Source organism: Moschus berezovskii, chromosome 2, assembly GCF_049115385.1.
Source record: "Moschus berezovskii isolate FMDL1 chromosome 2, NW_MosBer_1.0, whole genome shotgun sequence".
Taxonomy (NCBI): domain Eukaryota; kingdom Metazoa; phylum Chordata; class Mammalia; order Artiodactyla; family Moschidae; genus Moschus; species Moschus berezovskii.
The window spans coordinates 103,605,228-103,621,023 of NC_142461.1; the positions used below are offsets into that span (position 1 = coordinate 103,605,228).

General features: G+C 35.1%; 1 protein-coding gene across 1 annotated transcript in view; it reads left to right on the plus strand.

Annotated features, from left to right (window-relative positions):
• PSMD14 (proteasome 26S subunit, non-ATPase 14) overlaps window positions 1–15,796 on the plus strand; it is a 104,575-nt gene that overhangs the window by 67,998 nt on the left and 20,781 nt on the right. The window contains exon 8 of the mRNA XM_055397010.2: window positions 9,943–10,050. Coding sequence (XP_055252985.1) covers window positions 9,943–10,050 — 108 coding nt within the window. The remainder of the gene's footprint in view (window positions 1–9,942; window positions 10,051–15,796) is intronic.

Genomic DNA, 15,796 nt, shown 5'->3' on the forward strand with positions numbered 1-15,796 from the left:
GGGGCATGCTGATGAAAAAGAATGTAAATATATTATGTTAAAATTCTGGCCTTTAAGGTAATTGATGTGATTAAAATCATTTTGTGTTTTATTCATCTGTCTATGGGCTTCTCCAGTGGCTCAGTGGTAAAGAATTCGCCTGCAGGGCAGGAGCTGCAGGAAATGGGGGTTCGATCCCTGAGTCAGGAAGATCCCCTGGAGGAGGGCACGGCAACCCACTCCAGTATTCTTGCCTGGAGAATCCCATGGATGGTGGAGCCTGGTGGGCTACAGTCCGTAGGGTCGCAAAGAGTCAAACACGACTGAAACGACTTCACGTACACACGCACACACACACAAACACAGGTCTAAATATTGTCTCCCCCACAAGATTGGAGCTTCTTTTAAGGGAGAAATTTTTCCTTATCCTGAAATTCATGCAGTGTCTGCAAAAAATAGTTTTTTTCATAAGTGGTTATAAAATAAAATTAAGGAATGTGTGTGTCACTGGTCAGCTATTACCAATTCTGACATAACATGTAAGAAAACTGCAGCTAATTTTGTGAGGTTTAGGAAGTAATTTGTATATGTTAGTGATGATAGAATCTTATTTTAAATGAGTGCAACTTGAGATTGACAAGGTCAGTGAGCCAGTGTTTCATAGACATTAGCCTTGATAAATCTGAATTTTGTGTAATCAGAGCTAGAGTTCAAGTTTGTCATGTCATTTGTCTTTTAAAGCTAGTGGAATATATTTAGCTATTCATAAGATTTTCTTTTCATCAGTATCCCATAAAAGTTAATTTAAGGGCTGAGTAGTCCTTATCTCGAATTTTGTATACACACACACCTTTTCTTTGCCTAGTTTTCCAGGCTGAAAGAGAAAAATAGAAAATAGGACACATAAAAATTCTAATTCTATTCCTAATATAGCTTTGTGAGCATACTCATCCAACTCTTGGAACAAGTTTAGTTACTATATTATCTTTTGTTTGTGCCCTGTTTTTCACTCTTAGTATCAATTTGAGGTTTTATAACATTCAGATATAATCTGTGAGGATGTCAAAGAAAATATTTTAGGTGTTAATGTGCATATACTATTCCTGCTAGACTTAATAGTTTAGAATGCTAATTTATCTATATAATCAGAAATTGTCAGCTAAGAATGTTAAAGAAATTTTATGTTTAAAATTCTAAGTATAAATCTGATATACAACTAACAGTTCTTAAGTGTCATCCTTTTAATTTCAAACTTCTGTATTAGTAATACAGTTTGTGGGCAAATTTATTATTTAGTAATTTCTATGCATTTGAGTGATAGAAATCTGCTTTAAATTAGTTTGAATTCAAATGTTTCTGTAAAGATACAGGAAAATCTTTAAAACATGTCCCATTATCTATAAAAATATTATTTATTGACTCTTTTGCCTCTTGAATGCTTTTCTATCTTCAATCTAATGAACCCTGGTCATTCATTCAACAGACATTTATCGATCATACTGTGTGCCAGGCATGCAGTGGACACACAGGGCACTAAGATCTACTCCCTGTTTTAATGCCAGTGTAGTACTGGAAAATGGAACCTGTAACTTTATATAAAAGGTCTTTTCATAGCCCATATATATTAGTTGCTTAAGATCATACTCAAATGATTTGACATTCAGTTCAGTTCAGTTCAGTCGCTCAGTCGTGTCCAACTCTTTGCGACCGCCAGGCCTCTCTGTCCATCACCCTTGTTAATTGTGAGGATGTTTCTGAGCCTAGGACTTAGTTTTGTCTGCTTTAGCGTGTTGTTATCTCTGTAATTTCCTCAGGAGGGTAGAATTGACTGTGGTTGTAGATTTTCTTCTAAGTCATAGATGATCATTATTCTAATAATCAGTGGTTATTCTTAGACTACTAGTAAGCTTTTAGAACTGGACATGGAACAACAGACTGGTTCCAAGTAGGAAAAGGTGTACGTCAAGGCTGTATATTGTCACCTTGCTTATTTAACTTATATGCAGAGTACATCATGAGGAACGCTGGGCTGGAAGAAGCACAAGCTGAAATCAAGATTGCTGGGAGAAATATCAGTAACCTCAGATATGCAGATGACACTACTCTTATGGCAGAAAGTGAAGAGGAACTCAAAAGCCTCTTGATGAAAGTGAAAGAGGAGAGTGAAAAGGTTGGCTTGAAGCTCAACATTCAGAAAACAAAGATCATGGCATCTGGTCCCATCACTTCATGGGAAATAGATGGAAAAACAGTGGAAACAGTGTCAGACTTTATTTTTTTGGGCTCCAAAATCACTGCAGATGCTGATTGCAGCCATGAAATTAAAAGACGCTTGCTCCTTGGAAGGAAAGTTATGACCAACCTTGATAGTATATTAAAAAGCAGAGACATTACTTTGCCAACCAAGGTCCGTCTAGTCAAGGCAATGGTTTTTCCCGTGGTCATGTATGGATGTGAGAGTTGGACTGTGAAGAAAGCTGATCGCCGAAGAATCGATGCTTTTGAACTGTGGTGTTGGAGAAGACTCTTGAGAGTCCCTTATACTGCAAGGAGATCCAACCAGTCCATTCTAAAGGAGATCAATCCTGGGTGTTCATTGGAGGGACTGATGCTAAAGCTGAAACTGCAATACTTTGGCCACCTCATGCGACGAGTTGACTCACTGGAAAAGACTCTGATGCTGGGAAAGGTTGGGGGCGGGAGGAGAAGGGGACGACGGAGAATGAGATGGCTGGATGGCATCACCGACTCTGTGGACATGAGTTTGAGTGTACTCCGGGAGTTGGTGATGGACAGGGAGGCCTGGCGTGCTGTGATTCATGGGGTCGCGGAGAGTCGGACATGACTGAGCGACTGAACTGAACTGAAGCTTTTCAATTGATGCCTGCTGCCATTTTTTATATTCCAAATAGCTTTTCTGTATGCAGTTTTTATTCCTAATTAAACACAAATCAAAGGGGAAGGGACCTTCCTGGCGGTCTAATGGTTAAAACTCCATGCTTCCATTGCAGGGTGTGCAGGTTCCATCCCTGGTCAGGAAACTAAGATCCCACATGCCATGCAGTGTAGCCAAAAACAAACAAAAACCAACCAAAAAACCAGTAACCAAAAATGCTTTCTTGGAGCTTTTCAGTTTAACAGATAATCTATTAAATCTTTTCTGTACTATTTATATTAGGGGTCCCTAGTACTCTGCTGGGGAATGGATATTTGATGGCATATAAGACACAAACCTTGCTGGGATGTAACTGAATCTAAGCGTGGTTTTTTTTTTTGCTTTTGTGTTAGGATAACTGTTCCATCAGATAACGTGGTGATGAAAACTACTGGCTTTGGCATCCTGTGTGTGTACAGATGATAGTGGTGTCACTTACTGGTTGTCATCTCATTTAATTTATTCAAGTCCTTGGAGCCTCAGTTTCCTTATCCATAAATTAAGAATATTAATGCCTACCTCTTGGTTGTTGAGTATTAGTGTAATTTCTATGCAATATTTAATTAATAAGCCCAGTAAAAATATGTAAAAAGGATACATACCAAAGTAATTGAGCCTTACATTTTTTTTTCCTGTGAAAATGACTGTGCCTTTTGAGAAATGGCAGTTTGAAGGATATATTTGCATTTTTTTTTTGAAGGTGATGTTAAAGCACAAGAAATGTATGTAAATCCTTTCTTTCCCTTATCCTCTCCCCACTACCTTTCTAACATGGGTGAGCTCTAGTTTTTAGTCTCTGGAGCCTTTTATTCCTTTACTTTATGTGGAACTGTCAATAAACTTACTAATTGTGTTGCTTTCTTCTGTCTGGTAAATAGGAGTCTGAAGTCACTTGTCCTTTTTGTGTTGACTGTCAGGGTAGCCACGGATAGATTTGGTAATCTTAAGTTCGTTACCCAACCAGTGACCCAGAGATGCTGGTCTCTTGTAGCTCATTAATAGTCCCTGAGGAATTCAGTTTTTAAGTTCACTGTTTATTAGTCACCTCTAATTCTAGAAATAATTATCATAGAGGAATACCAAAATTCTAGGCATATTTTCTTTTTTAAAAAAAATTCAGTATAGCTGTTACATTTTTAATTTTATTTAGAAATTTTCCTAGGGGAATATTTCTTAAACTTGAACACTGTACTGCAATAGCAATATTCTGCTTAGTTTATACTGTGTCAGTTTGAGTGCTCCAAGAATCAAATGCCAAAATGGGATTTGGTCTATGCAAGAGATTTATTTGGGGTAACAAATGGGTAAAGGGGAGACTCTTCAGACAGCAGTACAGGTCTGACTGTGTCAAGGAGAAAGGGAAGGTAGGATTGAGTAGGAAGAGCATCATACCGCAGCATATTCCTAAGAAAGTTTCAGCCAGGCTGTTGGGAAGTCCTTGAGACTGTTGTCCTTTAGAAGAACCCCTTATTTGGTAGGAATGGCTATGTTTGTAGTACCCTTAGTGTGCCCAGTCATTGACTGGGAATAGCCCTAGGGACATGTGTCCTGGGGAACCCCCAGAGGATCCAAAAGTGTAGCAGCTGGAGTTTGTGAGTCAGCTGTGCTGTCTGCAGTAGGTTACACTGAAAGGAGATCCAAGCTGGGCAAGTCCATGACTGCCACAGTTAGTAACACTAAGAACCATAGTGGTAGGTACACAAATATTGTTTTATTTAATTTTATCATCAAATGGTATCATTCATGAGCACATGGTGCCATTGAAAAGTCAAATAGCAGTTAACTTAGCTCACTTAACTCGCAGGTAATAGAACCAGAATTCTAACTTAGGCAGGATTCTGACTCCACAGAGTGTCTTAGGCATTTAAATACCTATACCATACTGAGTACATGCATAGACTATAAAAATTCTGCTAAACTTTATTTCGTGACTTAACTATATTCTTTTTAGAAAGTTTCATGAATCTAAAAATGTCTAATTACCTTTCACCATACTAGTTTCCAGAGATCGATTTGTTTTCATTAAAGTATATATATTCAGAGCTGTGGCTTTACTGTTTGAATTTTGATGCATGTCTTCACTTGTCAAAAAAAAGTACATTATGCTAGTTACACTCCATCCCCCTTTTCTCCCAATATATTGAAGTTGTACTACAAATCTCTAGCTACAATAAGAATTCTCCAAGGATGAAGAAAGAAAATGTACATACACACAGGAATTTCTTTTCCAGAACTAAAATTGACGTTTTATAAATAATTTCCGTGTTGCAAAGTTGAGACTAAGAAATCACAGCAATTCAGTGATATGCATTTGGCATGAGTCAGTTTTAGTTCTTAGTGCTTTTCATTGGAAATGGCATAAAAAGTAAGATTTCTTTGAATTTTTTATGCTGTGGGCTTACAAGAGACATAAGATGTTTTTCTTTTATAGATGTCTGGCAGTGCATGGCAGCAGAAGTAACGAAATGGTCACAAACCCCAGCAGTACTTCCCAGGTCACATGCACCCTTAATTTTTAAAGAATCTAGAAACAACCTAAGCAGTTGATAACAGGTCATTTCTAGGTGATAAAGGATATTTGATATGGGGTGTTGCTTTTCTTTCCACACCTAGCATTTTTATAGTCATTTAGAGACCTACTTTACATGGTGGTGGGTTTATATGTGTTTAAATATGTAACCTAACTGATAATTGAATTGTAACTCTTTTCTTCTTTTCTTGATGTTTGACATTGATTTTGAGGTCTGAAATTTTTTTTTCAACCTTTTTTCCCCCTGGCTCATTTTATATATAAACACTTCCCATAGTCATTGACTTCAAAACAGGGGCAGTTGGGAATGCCAAATGCAGCTACTGTTGAAAAAACAAAAGAAAGAAGGAGAGAAATTGTGAATTATAGTATCTACTGCCAGAAGTACTTACGCATTTTCTTCCAGACATCTTTGTATTAAATTAATTTTACAGGCTTTACTTAAAAAATAGTCTCCTTTGAATGTAAAAATTGGGAAGCTATATATTGATGCTTTAGAAATTTAGTCTAGTCTTTCAGTGACCTAGTAGTTGATATGAAAACATGAATTTAAAAATAAATAGCATATTGGCTAAACTGTACTATACTCATGAAAGAAGCCAAAAAATTATGGATTAAACTGAATCTGAAAATAATTACAGTTTTTTGTCCTAAACCAGATTCGTTTTTAAAATGAAATGATAGGTCCTTGACCCTTGGGTGTGCTTGGAATAAATATGGAACACAGTATTGTTTTTAAAACTATTTTGCTTTTATAAGCTAAGACAGATGTACAAAAAAGATGCAGTTTTTATTTTGTATTGGCAGCTTCCAAATATTTAGTGTCTATTTCCAAGAGTTGCAATTAGTAAAGCTACCATGGTACTGAAATCTGCACATCCCACAAGCTAATTATATTTGCAAGGTCAGAGTGAATACATATTTTCAGAAAAATAAAGGGTTATATAAATATGTGTCTTCTACTTGGCTGTTATATCACAGTTTGTTGATCTGGAGTATAATGTGTACAATTCACAAATTTGTCTGATAACAGAAAGTGGTGTGTGATTGTGTTTATTTTACTAACCAGTATATTCACAGCAATCACTTCCAAATATCTCTCCAGTAAAGATGTGTTAATTACAAAACAGACAAGGTCTTCTATTATATTAAAGCTACTAACAAGAAGACAGCAGGAATCACACATGTAAATAGCATCATCAACCCCTATTTTAGTCCTCTGTTTTGATCTGTGAGTTGCGCATAGACCAAAGGTGCTATTAAAGACTGAGTGTATGAAATAGGCAGCATTATATGAACAAAATTTATTCAACAAGAAAACAGACCTTTAACATGAATTTAACAAGCCTGAGAAATTATAAACTATCATATGCTGCAGATTCATGCAGTGATAATAAACAAAAAAGGAAAGTAAGAGGTTTCCCTAAGCTAGCCAAACTGCTAATGGTTTTGTTATAAGCTGTCTCCTGTTGCAGTGACCTCTGAAAAGTCTCAAGGCACTTGTATCAGAAAAAATTAAGTGGTCAGGCTGGTAAACAGAGATTCAACGTGGTGCGTAGGACTGTAGCACGGAAAGGAATTATAAAAGTCTAGTCTCATATTCCTGAAAATATTTGTCATACTTTAGGTTGGAATTTTTTTTGGTGCATATTAAGGAGAGAGTTTTTGGGCAAAGTTTTTTGGCTAAATTACTTTTTGGATTTATAAGCTTATGACATAGGCTGAACGGGTTTAATGTATATATGCATTAAAAATACCATTCAGAAAATTCATATAGCTCGAAAAAATGGATTTTTCCCCTGCCCCCTCCCATACCTTAATTAATCATAGGGGGTTCTTTGTTCAGTATATTGTATCTAAGATTTCCATCCTCATCCATAGAGTGACCACTTTGCTGTCATTCTGTTGCATCATGCTGTAAATACATAAACATGGAGAAACGCCTTCAGCTTATACACACCTCCAAGTGCTCACTAGGGCTTTTTCTTGAATCTTAGTGTGGCATAATTAACACCTTCTTCACCCATTGCTCATTAGTGCACTGGACATTAATGAGTCTATTTTGATAGTTGTTCTGAAGGAGAAACTTACTTATTCTCACAGTGCAAAAAGCAATTATAAAATTGTATGGAAATTAAAATGTAGACTCTATTGCCATATTTATATTTTTATTGCGTACTAAATCTAATTTTAGTCTGCAGGTTGTTGAACATGTTAGTTTCCTTAAGACAGTTGCTATAGTGATGGCAGCAAATTCCTTTGATCTTGGTGTAGTTATTCATTTTCTATTGGCTATCATATTGTCAGTCAGAAATTGTCAGTCTAAGCATTTAATTTCACATAGATTGGAACAGAATATTAAATTCTTGAATTTTTCTCTTAATTTTAAAAAGAATTTAAAAATTTAAATGTCAGATTGTTTTTAACTGGTCACAATATTTATTTAACTGGTATTTCCATTTCCTTTTTATGAAGTTTCATACCTGTTTATAATATTCCAGAGAAATATTAGAGACTTTTTCCTATAAAATAGCTGGTTTGCTGCTTTGGTTTGGAGGCATTCTATATAAAAATACATCTTGTGATATATAATGGAATTTTCATAGTTTTGTAGGAGTGTTCTTTTTCTATAAATTGTACTGAAATCTATTTGGAATCAAAGTATTTTAAAAAACCATTGGACCAAAGTGATGCTTTGCTCTTAAACATTAATTGCTGTTGGTTAGGGAATCAATTCTTAATTTTATATTTATTTAAGTTGTACTTCTGTCAGAATAGTCTCTTTTCCCTTCTTTGGCCTATATTTTATCTTATTTTTATGTGCTTTTTAGTAGTAAATGTTAGAAAATTTTACTTTGATATGTTTTTAAACAACTGTCTGATAATATCTGCTTAAAGCATGTTTGATAGTAGTACTTATTTTTATTATTGCTTTATGAAAAATATTAAAAAATTAAGTGTAAGCAAGAGGTATAAACCTAGGCCGTATTTATTTATACATAAATGTGAAAATTAAGACTGAATTACAGTTACTGTATAAAAAGAAAAAAGTTTTCACAAACTTTTAAATCATGCATGTTCTGGGGATACTTGGTTTTATTTTAAGGCAAGAAGAATCTTTGGGGAAATTCAAACTGTTAGAAATAAGAGCAAAAGGCAAGGTTGATTATATATTTATTTATTTGGCTGCTGGAATAGAGGCCTTAGATTGTGTCACTTGTCGTAGTGCTTTGATCTAAGGTCTCTGTACTTTCATACCTTCACGGCAGCTTTTTAGAAAGAGGAACTCCCAGTCTTATTCTTGGCATATAGCATTTAGTAATGTACTTCCTTGTTGTTTCAGACTTCATTACATTCCAGTTGACTTGTTTTGGATTTTTTTTTTTTTTTTTTACTTAGTATCCTCAAACAATAATTATACAAATGAGAAACAGTCTAGTTGACAACAGCTTTTGAAACATTGATAAATCTCAATTGTTTAGCACCCTGAAAGGCAAACCTAGAAATACTACTGTATCCTGCTTTAAGATATTCTTACATGAAGAATGTATTGAGTTTATTCTCTAGGTGATTGATTTACGTTCTCTAAAAGAGGCATGTGTCTTGAGATCCCAGGTTCTTTGCATAAAACTTAACAACATTTAAAACCTTTAACAAGTTCTTTCAAATCCATGATAATGAACAGAGAAAAGCATTCAGATAATAGGTGATTCTTGTTAAATCTCTTACTATATAAGAGCTAATTGATGATTTGTATCATATAAGGATTTGAAGTTTTTCTCTACAAAAATATTGAATCCACCCAGCAAAAAGAGAATACCTATCGTTATTTGTTTACTTTGAACTTAGAACTGTATCATTCTATACCATGTTCCTAACTTAAAGCATAGATGACCTTGGTTTTCTTGTATTGTGCCTCTTATTCTTGAGAGTGGTTTGGACATTTAAGGCCATCAGACAAGGTATAAAGTTTTTTATAGTCACAAGAAGTAAAAGGTATCTGACTAGAAGAGAATACGTGGAGCAACTGCCTTGCTGGTTGTAATTTTGTTGTCATTTCAAGTATTGTGGTAGTATAATTGATGTGACAGGGCTGGGCTTTAGATGTAGTCCCTTAGCTTGTGCTCACTTTCAGTTTTAGTTTCTCTTTGTCATTCACTTTGATTAGGTAAAATTTAGGTGACAGACATACACACCAATGAAGGCTATTTGGTATAAGTTTGGTAATGACGTGTTTCAATAATAAAGATGCAAAGTTAATATTTTCCTTTACTGCTTCATGAAAATTGCAATAATTGGTGTCACCTTACATTACAAGATAGAGGGTGGTGTGCTGATGGCACAGTCAGCAGGGGTTCTTTTTTATTAATATTATAATTAAATGATTTTCTGGAAATAGGCCAGAAACAGATGCAAGTTGATCATGCCTTGTCCACTGTTGCTTGGCATCATCACTTGCTTTTTAAAAAAGAAATGACCTGACACCTTGTTTTTACAGGTTGTTATTGATGCCTTCAGATTGATCAATGCTAATATGATGGTCTTAGGACATGAACCAAGACAAACAACTTCAAATCTGGGTCACCTAAACAAGCCATCTATTCAGGTAATGCTTATATTTGATTATGTGTTAAAACATTGTTTTACATTTTAAAAGCCTGTTATAAATTACCAGTTTAAGATCCAGTACTTAGTCTTTTAATTTGTTTTGCAATTAATTTTTCTTGTGCTTTAAAAGGAAATTATGATAATAGTGTTGCAAAACTTAGATTTGTTGTATATGAGTCCGCTTTTAGTGATGTCTTTAAATTTCGCTAACATAGTTTGAGGACATCCTTTTGGGGGGCATGCTGCTGCTGCTGCTAAGTCACTTCAGTCGTGTCCGACTCTGTGTGACCCCATAGATGGAAGCCCACCAGGCTCCCCCATCCCTGGGATTCTCCAGGCAAGAACACTGGAATGGGTTGCCATTTCCTTCTCCAATGTGTGAAAGTGAAAAGTGAAAGTGAAGTCACTCAGTTGTGTCCGACCCTTAGCGACCCCACGGACTGCAGCCTACCAGGCTCCTACGTCCATGGGATTTTCTAGGCAAGAGTACTGGAGTGGCTTGCCATTGCCTTCTCCATTGCGGGGCATGGTAGATCCTTAATCTTGAGAGTACCTTACAGTTTTGTTGGTTAACAGTGTTGTAAAGGACTGAAGGGTTTAAGTGGAGTGTGTCAGATATCATAGTATCATTATTGATTGGTTAGTAGACTTTTCTCTTAGTACCTAGCAGTAAATTGCTGTATACTTTAAGGGGTTCCCAGAAGCAGTTCCTAAATAGTACTTAAATATTTCTTTTTTTCTTTTTTTGCTTAATCCCTTCTTTTAACAATTCATACAAGACACAGCTACATACTGCTTTCGATTAGTTTGTATCTTGTTCTTTCTAGTGATGTCAGCCACATTATTAAAGTTATTTAGACACTTAATATCCTCCTGAGTGATTAGTGTTTTCTTTGTATCGTTCACATATCTCATTGTTTTTACACAAATCTTTATTGTGTGCAAAAATTATTTTAATATGTTTTTAAATGCACCACAACCTGTGTCTGTATAGTTAATTGCTTCTCTGAAGACTAATTAAAAGGACAGAAATACCATGTTTGGTTAAATAGAACACACAGGACAGAGACATTATAGTAGCTATTGCTGCTCCCCTTCTGAAACTGTGCTCTGTCATGTGGCTGTCTTTGGGGAGTTGTGGCTTTGACAGTTAGCCATGGTTAAGCTTGGCTATACTTTGATAACTTTATACTTTCAGATACTTAGTGTTTCAGCAGTCACTCATCTGAAGCCTTCATCAAAGTAAAAAAAATTTTTTCCCAAAGGATTGAGGTGTGTTGCTTTTGAAAAAATTATTTTAGACATCAGAGAAAACTACAAAGTACAATAAGTATGAAATAAGCTACTAGTGTTTTTGATTGGGTACAGACAAGCCCATGCTTGCATGTTCCAAGAGAATATATTATTGGACCAGTTTAGCCTGTGATAATGACCTTTCTTGTAAACCCCCATAGCATTATACTGCTTCATTATTTTTTTGCAAAAGGTTAAGTAGCATCTCACAGTCTAAGATCATTGTGATTACTGCATGGTGTGTTTCTGCCAGAAGTTTCTACTAATTGCAAGTCAACAGCCACCTGTTGCAGATATTGTCTTTTCAGTTTAAATACTGCTGTTTAACCTTAAAAATTGAGTGTAATTAAATAATTAAAATCTGGTTCTTTTTACATCAATCCAGTTTGTATTTTTTACCTGATAGACTGTAATTTAAGGTGAACCTTATGAAGCTTTCCAAACTGAAGTTAAAGGGACCTGTGTGTATAATAGCTAATAGCATCATTGTTTTTCATTTCTTCTTAATTTGTTTTGCCTTCCAATTAAAATATGTAAATATATTTATTTCACAATTTATATAGTGCCCATCAGGAAGATATCTATCTGGGTGTTTTGCAGTTTTGAGACAATTCCAGTACTAAAACACTCAAATGGGATCAAGCCAAAAAGTGACAGAACAAGGGCACACCTTAATACAATTTCTTAGTTTTCTAAGACAAGGTAGAAAGAAAGCAACCTAGAAGAACTTGAAGTGAATGGTGATATTCATAATAGAATTTTAAGATGTGTTGGCAGAATCTGTACCTCAGGGATCAGCCATGCCTCTTATTTTGAAGGAAAATTAGTTTGTATTTAGAGGAATCTTGTTCCTAAACCAACTTATACATAGTAGGAATAGGAACCTGACACGTACCATCAGCCCTCATGCTGGTGTTTGCTAATGCTTTGCTGATTTTTTTACTATCATACTTAAAGTAGGCGGGGGGGAATATTAGGGTTATATTGTAAACTACTATTTAATATATTGAGGAAAGTTCAAAATACTTTAAGGTAGAGATTATAAAATCACATATACAAGTTCTCTTCTTTGAAAAAATACATATTAAAAACTGTGCCTATGTATTTACACCACAGTGTTAGTATTGATTGCTTTGGGTAGTAGGATTATGGATTTTTTTCTTGTTTTTCCTTCTCTGTATTTCTTAAACTTTTTGCAGTGAAACATAATGCTTTTAGAAGATGTTACTTTTAAGCACTAATAGCAGTGTTGAAGTATCTACAACAAAACAAAGCTAATAGACAAAGTTTATATGAACTTTCATGTTTTAAATAAGAGAAGTCATTAATAGAGTCATTTCCGATAGAGAGGGAAAAGTGTAATGCCTATACTGTAGAGTTTTCTATTAATATTTGTAACTGTAATACTATTTTGTATGTGGAACATTTGACCAGTACTGTCAAATGTATAGAATTGAGAATTAGCAAACATTTATTTTATTAAACCTATTTCACTAAAAATTGTTCAACATTTCAAGTCCTTAAAGGTCACAGTTTGTATGAAGATTGGTTGTCAGCTGCATGGAAATTTACTATTGATGCATAGATGCCTTGTACTAGGATTGTGAGCCCCTTAAGTGTAGCTCTGAGTACAACTGCATTGTCTAACAGAATTAAACTCTTCGAAAAACATTGTTTACAGTAGTTGTTAAGCAATTGTAAATCAGTTGCTCTAGAAAGAACCATTGTGGTCATTTTGTAGATGAGGAGACTTGAGGCCCAGCTTATTTGTGATTTGCCTAGGTTACCTAGTGAGTTGCAGGAACTGTCAGCAGAGCTTTTCCTTCTTCTATACTGTATTTAGAAGACTCATTAATTTTGGCATAGATAATATACATATACAGCTCAAAACTCAAAACTTATGAAAAAGTATTTAGCAAAAATTCTCCCTTCTGCATTTGCCATTTGCAGCCTAATTCTCCACCCAAAAGGGAACAAAGCACATGTTTTGTTTCTTTTCAGTTATTATATTTTTATAAAGAAACCTTCATTTTAAAGTATGATTTAATAGATGATATTTAGCAGCACACTTTCAGTTTATCACTGTAAAATAAGGCAAATAGATTCATCTTTAGAGCTAAATAAATGTGCCTTAAGAGCATGAAACTTTTTTTTAACCCATCAAGAACCTATAAATAGGTTATTAAACATTTCATAAGCTGTGTGTTTTATAATATGCCTGTTTTCTACACAGTGAGCCAATGAAGTTAGAACTTCTCATTTCTCCTGAGTAGTCTGGACACTGCCAGAAAGTATGATTTCACCATAATGGTTATTGGTGTACTTTTCTTCAGATCTATTATACCAACAACATTATAAAGCTCTACTCTAAAGATTAACTTAAATATAGAAATAACCTGAAAGTCAAATCAGTGGGATCTCAGAACTCCTCTTTGTCTAGTTCTCCAGATTACTCTGTCTAAAATAAATAGCGTCTTACACTGATACTGAGTATCAACCTAGGAAGACCTCCCTTTTTGAAAGTTTGACAACCTTTGACCAAAGAAAACAAGGGTCAGCATATCCACAAAGCAAATAAGCTAAGTCCCATTTTAGTAATTCTAAAATGTATTGTCCTAGAAACAGTGCTCTAAAAGGTGATTTAGCTTCCCAGGTCAGCCACTGAAAGCTTATAGCCCACAATATAAACAGTATAGAACAGAAGCTTGCTTTTTAATAGTGCTTCTATGAGAAATTGTTGCAGGTTTCAAATAATGAATGAGCTTCAGGAGAAAATCCTGTTTTACTGAAGAATTGCCTAAATTTTCCTAAATCCATCATGTGTTTTGTTAAGTGTAGATTTAAAAATTAGGTATTGATGTTCTCCAAAATTTCCTGGTTATGTAACTTCTTTGTTGGCCTGATATACTATGGCATTTTCAGCTTGGCCCTTTCAAGAGGCTAGTCTCCTCCTTGGTAAAGCTAATCTTATATTTGGTGTATGCTGCCACAACTTGTAATTCAGTGTCAACTAGATTGGTGAATTTGAGAAAATTTATTTTTTCACTAAGCTAAATAAAAGAGCCTGTGCCTTTTGGGCTTATATGGAAGAAGGACTCCACGGGGCCAGTTTACTTATGATTTGGGATGAATGTAATGAGGGCACGCAACAGGTGAGTACGTGAAATTAGAAGATAGTTTGAGGATATCATTTGGATTAAATTTATATTTGTTTTTTATTATGCCTGCTACTCTTTCACACTACCTGTGTTAGTTTTGCTACTTTTATCTGAATAACATAATTGAAAATCAAGTAGGTAGTGCCTTCAAGTTCTAAACTGTGTATTTCAGCAGTACAGTTTATCTACAAAATGTTGACCTGTCTGTGTTCCCATTCTGCTGACTTCTGTGTCTATTGGCTATACTGTTACTAGCTTTATGGCCACTATATAAAATTATACAGTTGGAGCACGGCATAAAAGCATTTTTATGAGAGGTCAGTTGGCACCTGAAATCTAGCCTAAGCTTCACTCTCTAGCCCGGCTGTGTCTGCTTGGAGCACTTGAGCACCTTTTTAAAAAATTCTTCCACCCAGAGGATGTACTTCCTAATTTGCATAAAGGTGACTACCATTTAAGGGAGGCACTGATTAGCCCCACTGTTTGATCCTCACAGTAGTACACATATCTATGCACTGAAATTTAGCTCACTGTTCTTGATTAAATAGATTCTCTTAGTTCTTTAATTTCACATGTCAACTGTTGTATTATAGCAGATGTTAGAAATACAGGAATGGATTTTTGCAGTACATAATCTAAAATGGGTTAGTATTTGGTGGGGTGATTTTGCAGGCAAAATTTAATAATAAGACTATGCTTTGTTTTCATTCTCATTCTTAAAGTACAAAGAATTTAAGAATTTCTGAGATATATTGTAGCATCATAGTATGGTAGAAAAAACATGGGCTTTGGAGTCAAAAAGTCTTAGGCTCAGATCCCAGCTTTACCTTTTATTAGGTAGAAACTAGCACGAATTAAGATTAGTGTCTTATTACCTCATCTGTCAGAAATACACATGGAACTAGCCTACCTTACTGGGTTGTTGTGAAGATTAGAAGACTTATTTTGTAAAGCAGATGCCAGGCACTCATCAAATGTTTTCTTTCCACCCCTTTTTTTTACCTCAACACCCTAGGACTACACTATAAAAATCTAATTATAGTTTATCTTTAGATTCCTGAGAGTCAACCCCAAAGCCCTTTTTGTTTTTGTACTTGAAAATATATCCAATGTATATTTCTGTGCTTTAACGTCTTAGCAGGCTGATTGAGGAGTCCATAGAAACTGTTCTGGACCTCATTTGAACCTCTGCTGCTAAGTTATTAAAGCAGTTGTCAGGCGTTTCCAGCACATGCAGGGTTATTGTTTCTTAATAAAACCATGCCATTAGCTTAAGTTTTTATTATGGTCTCC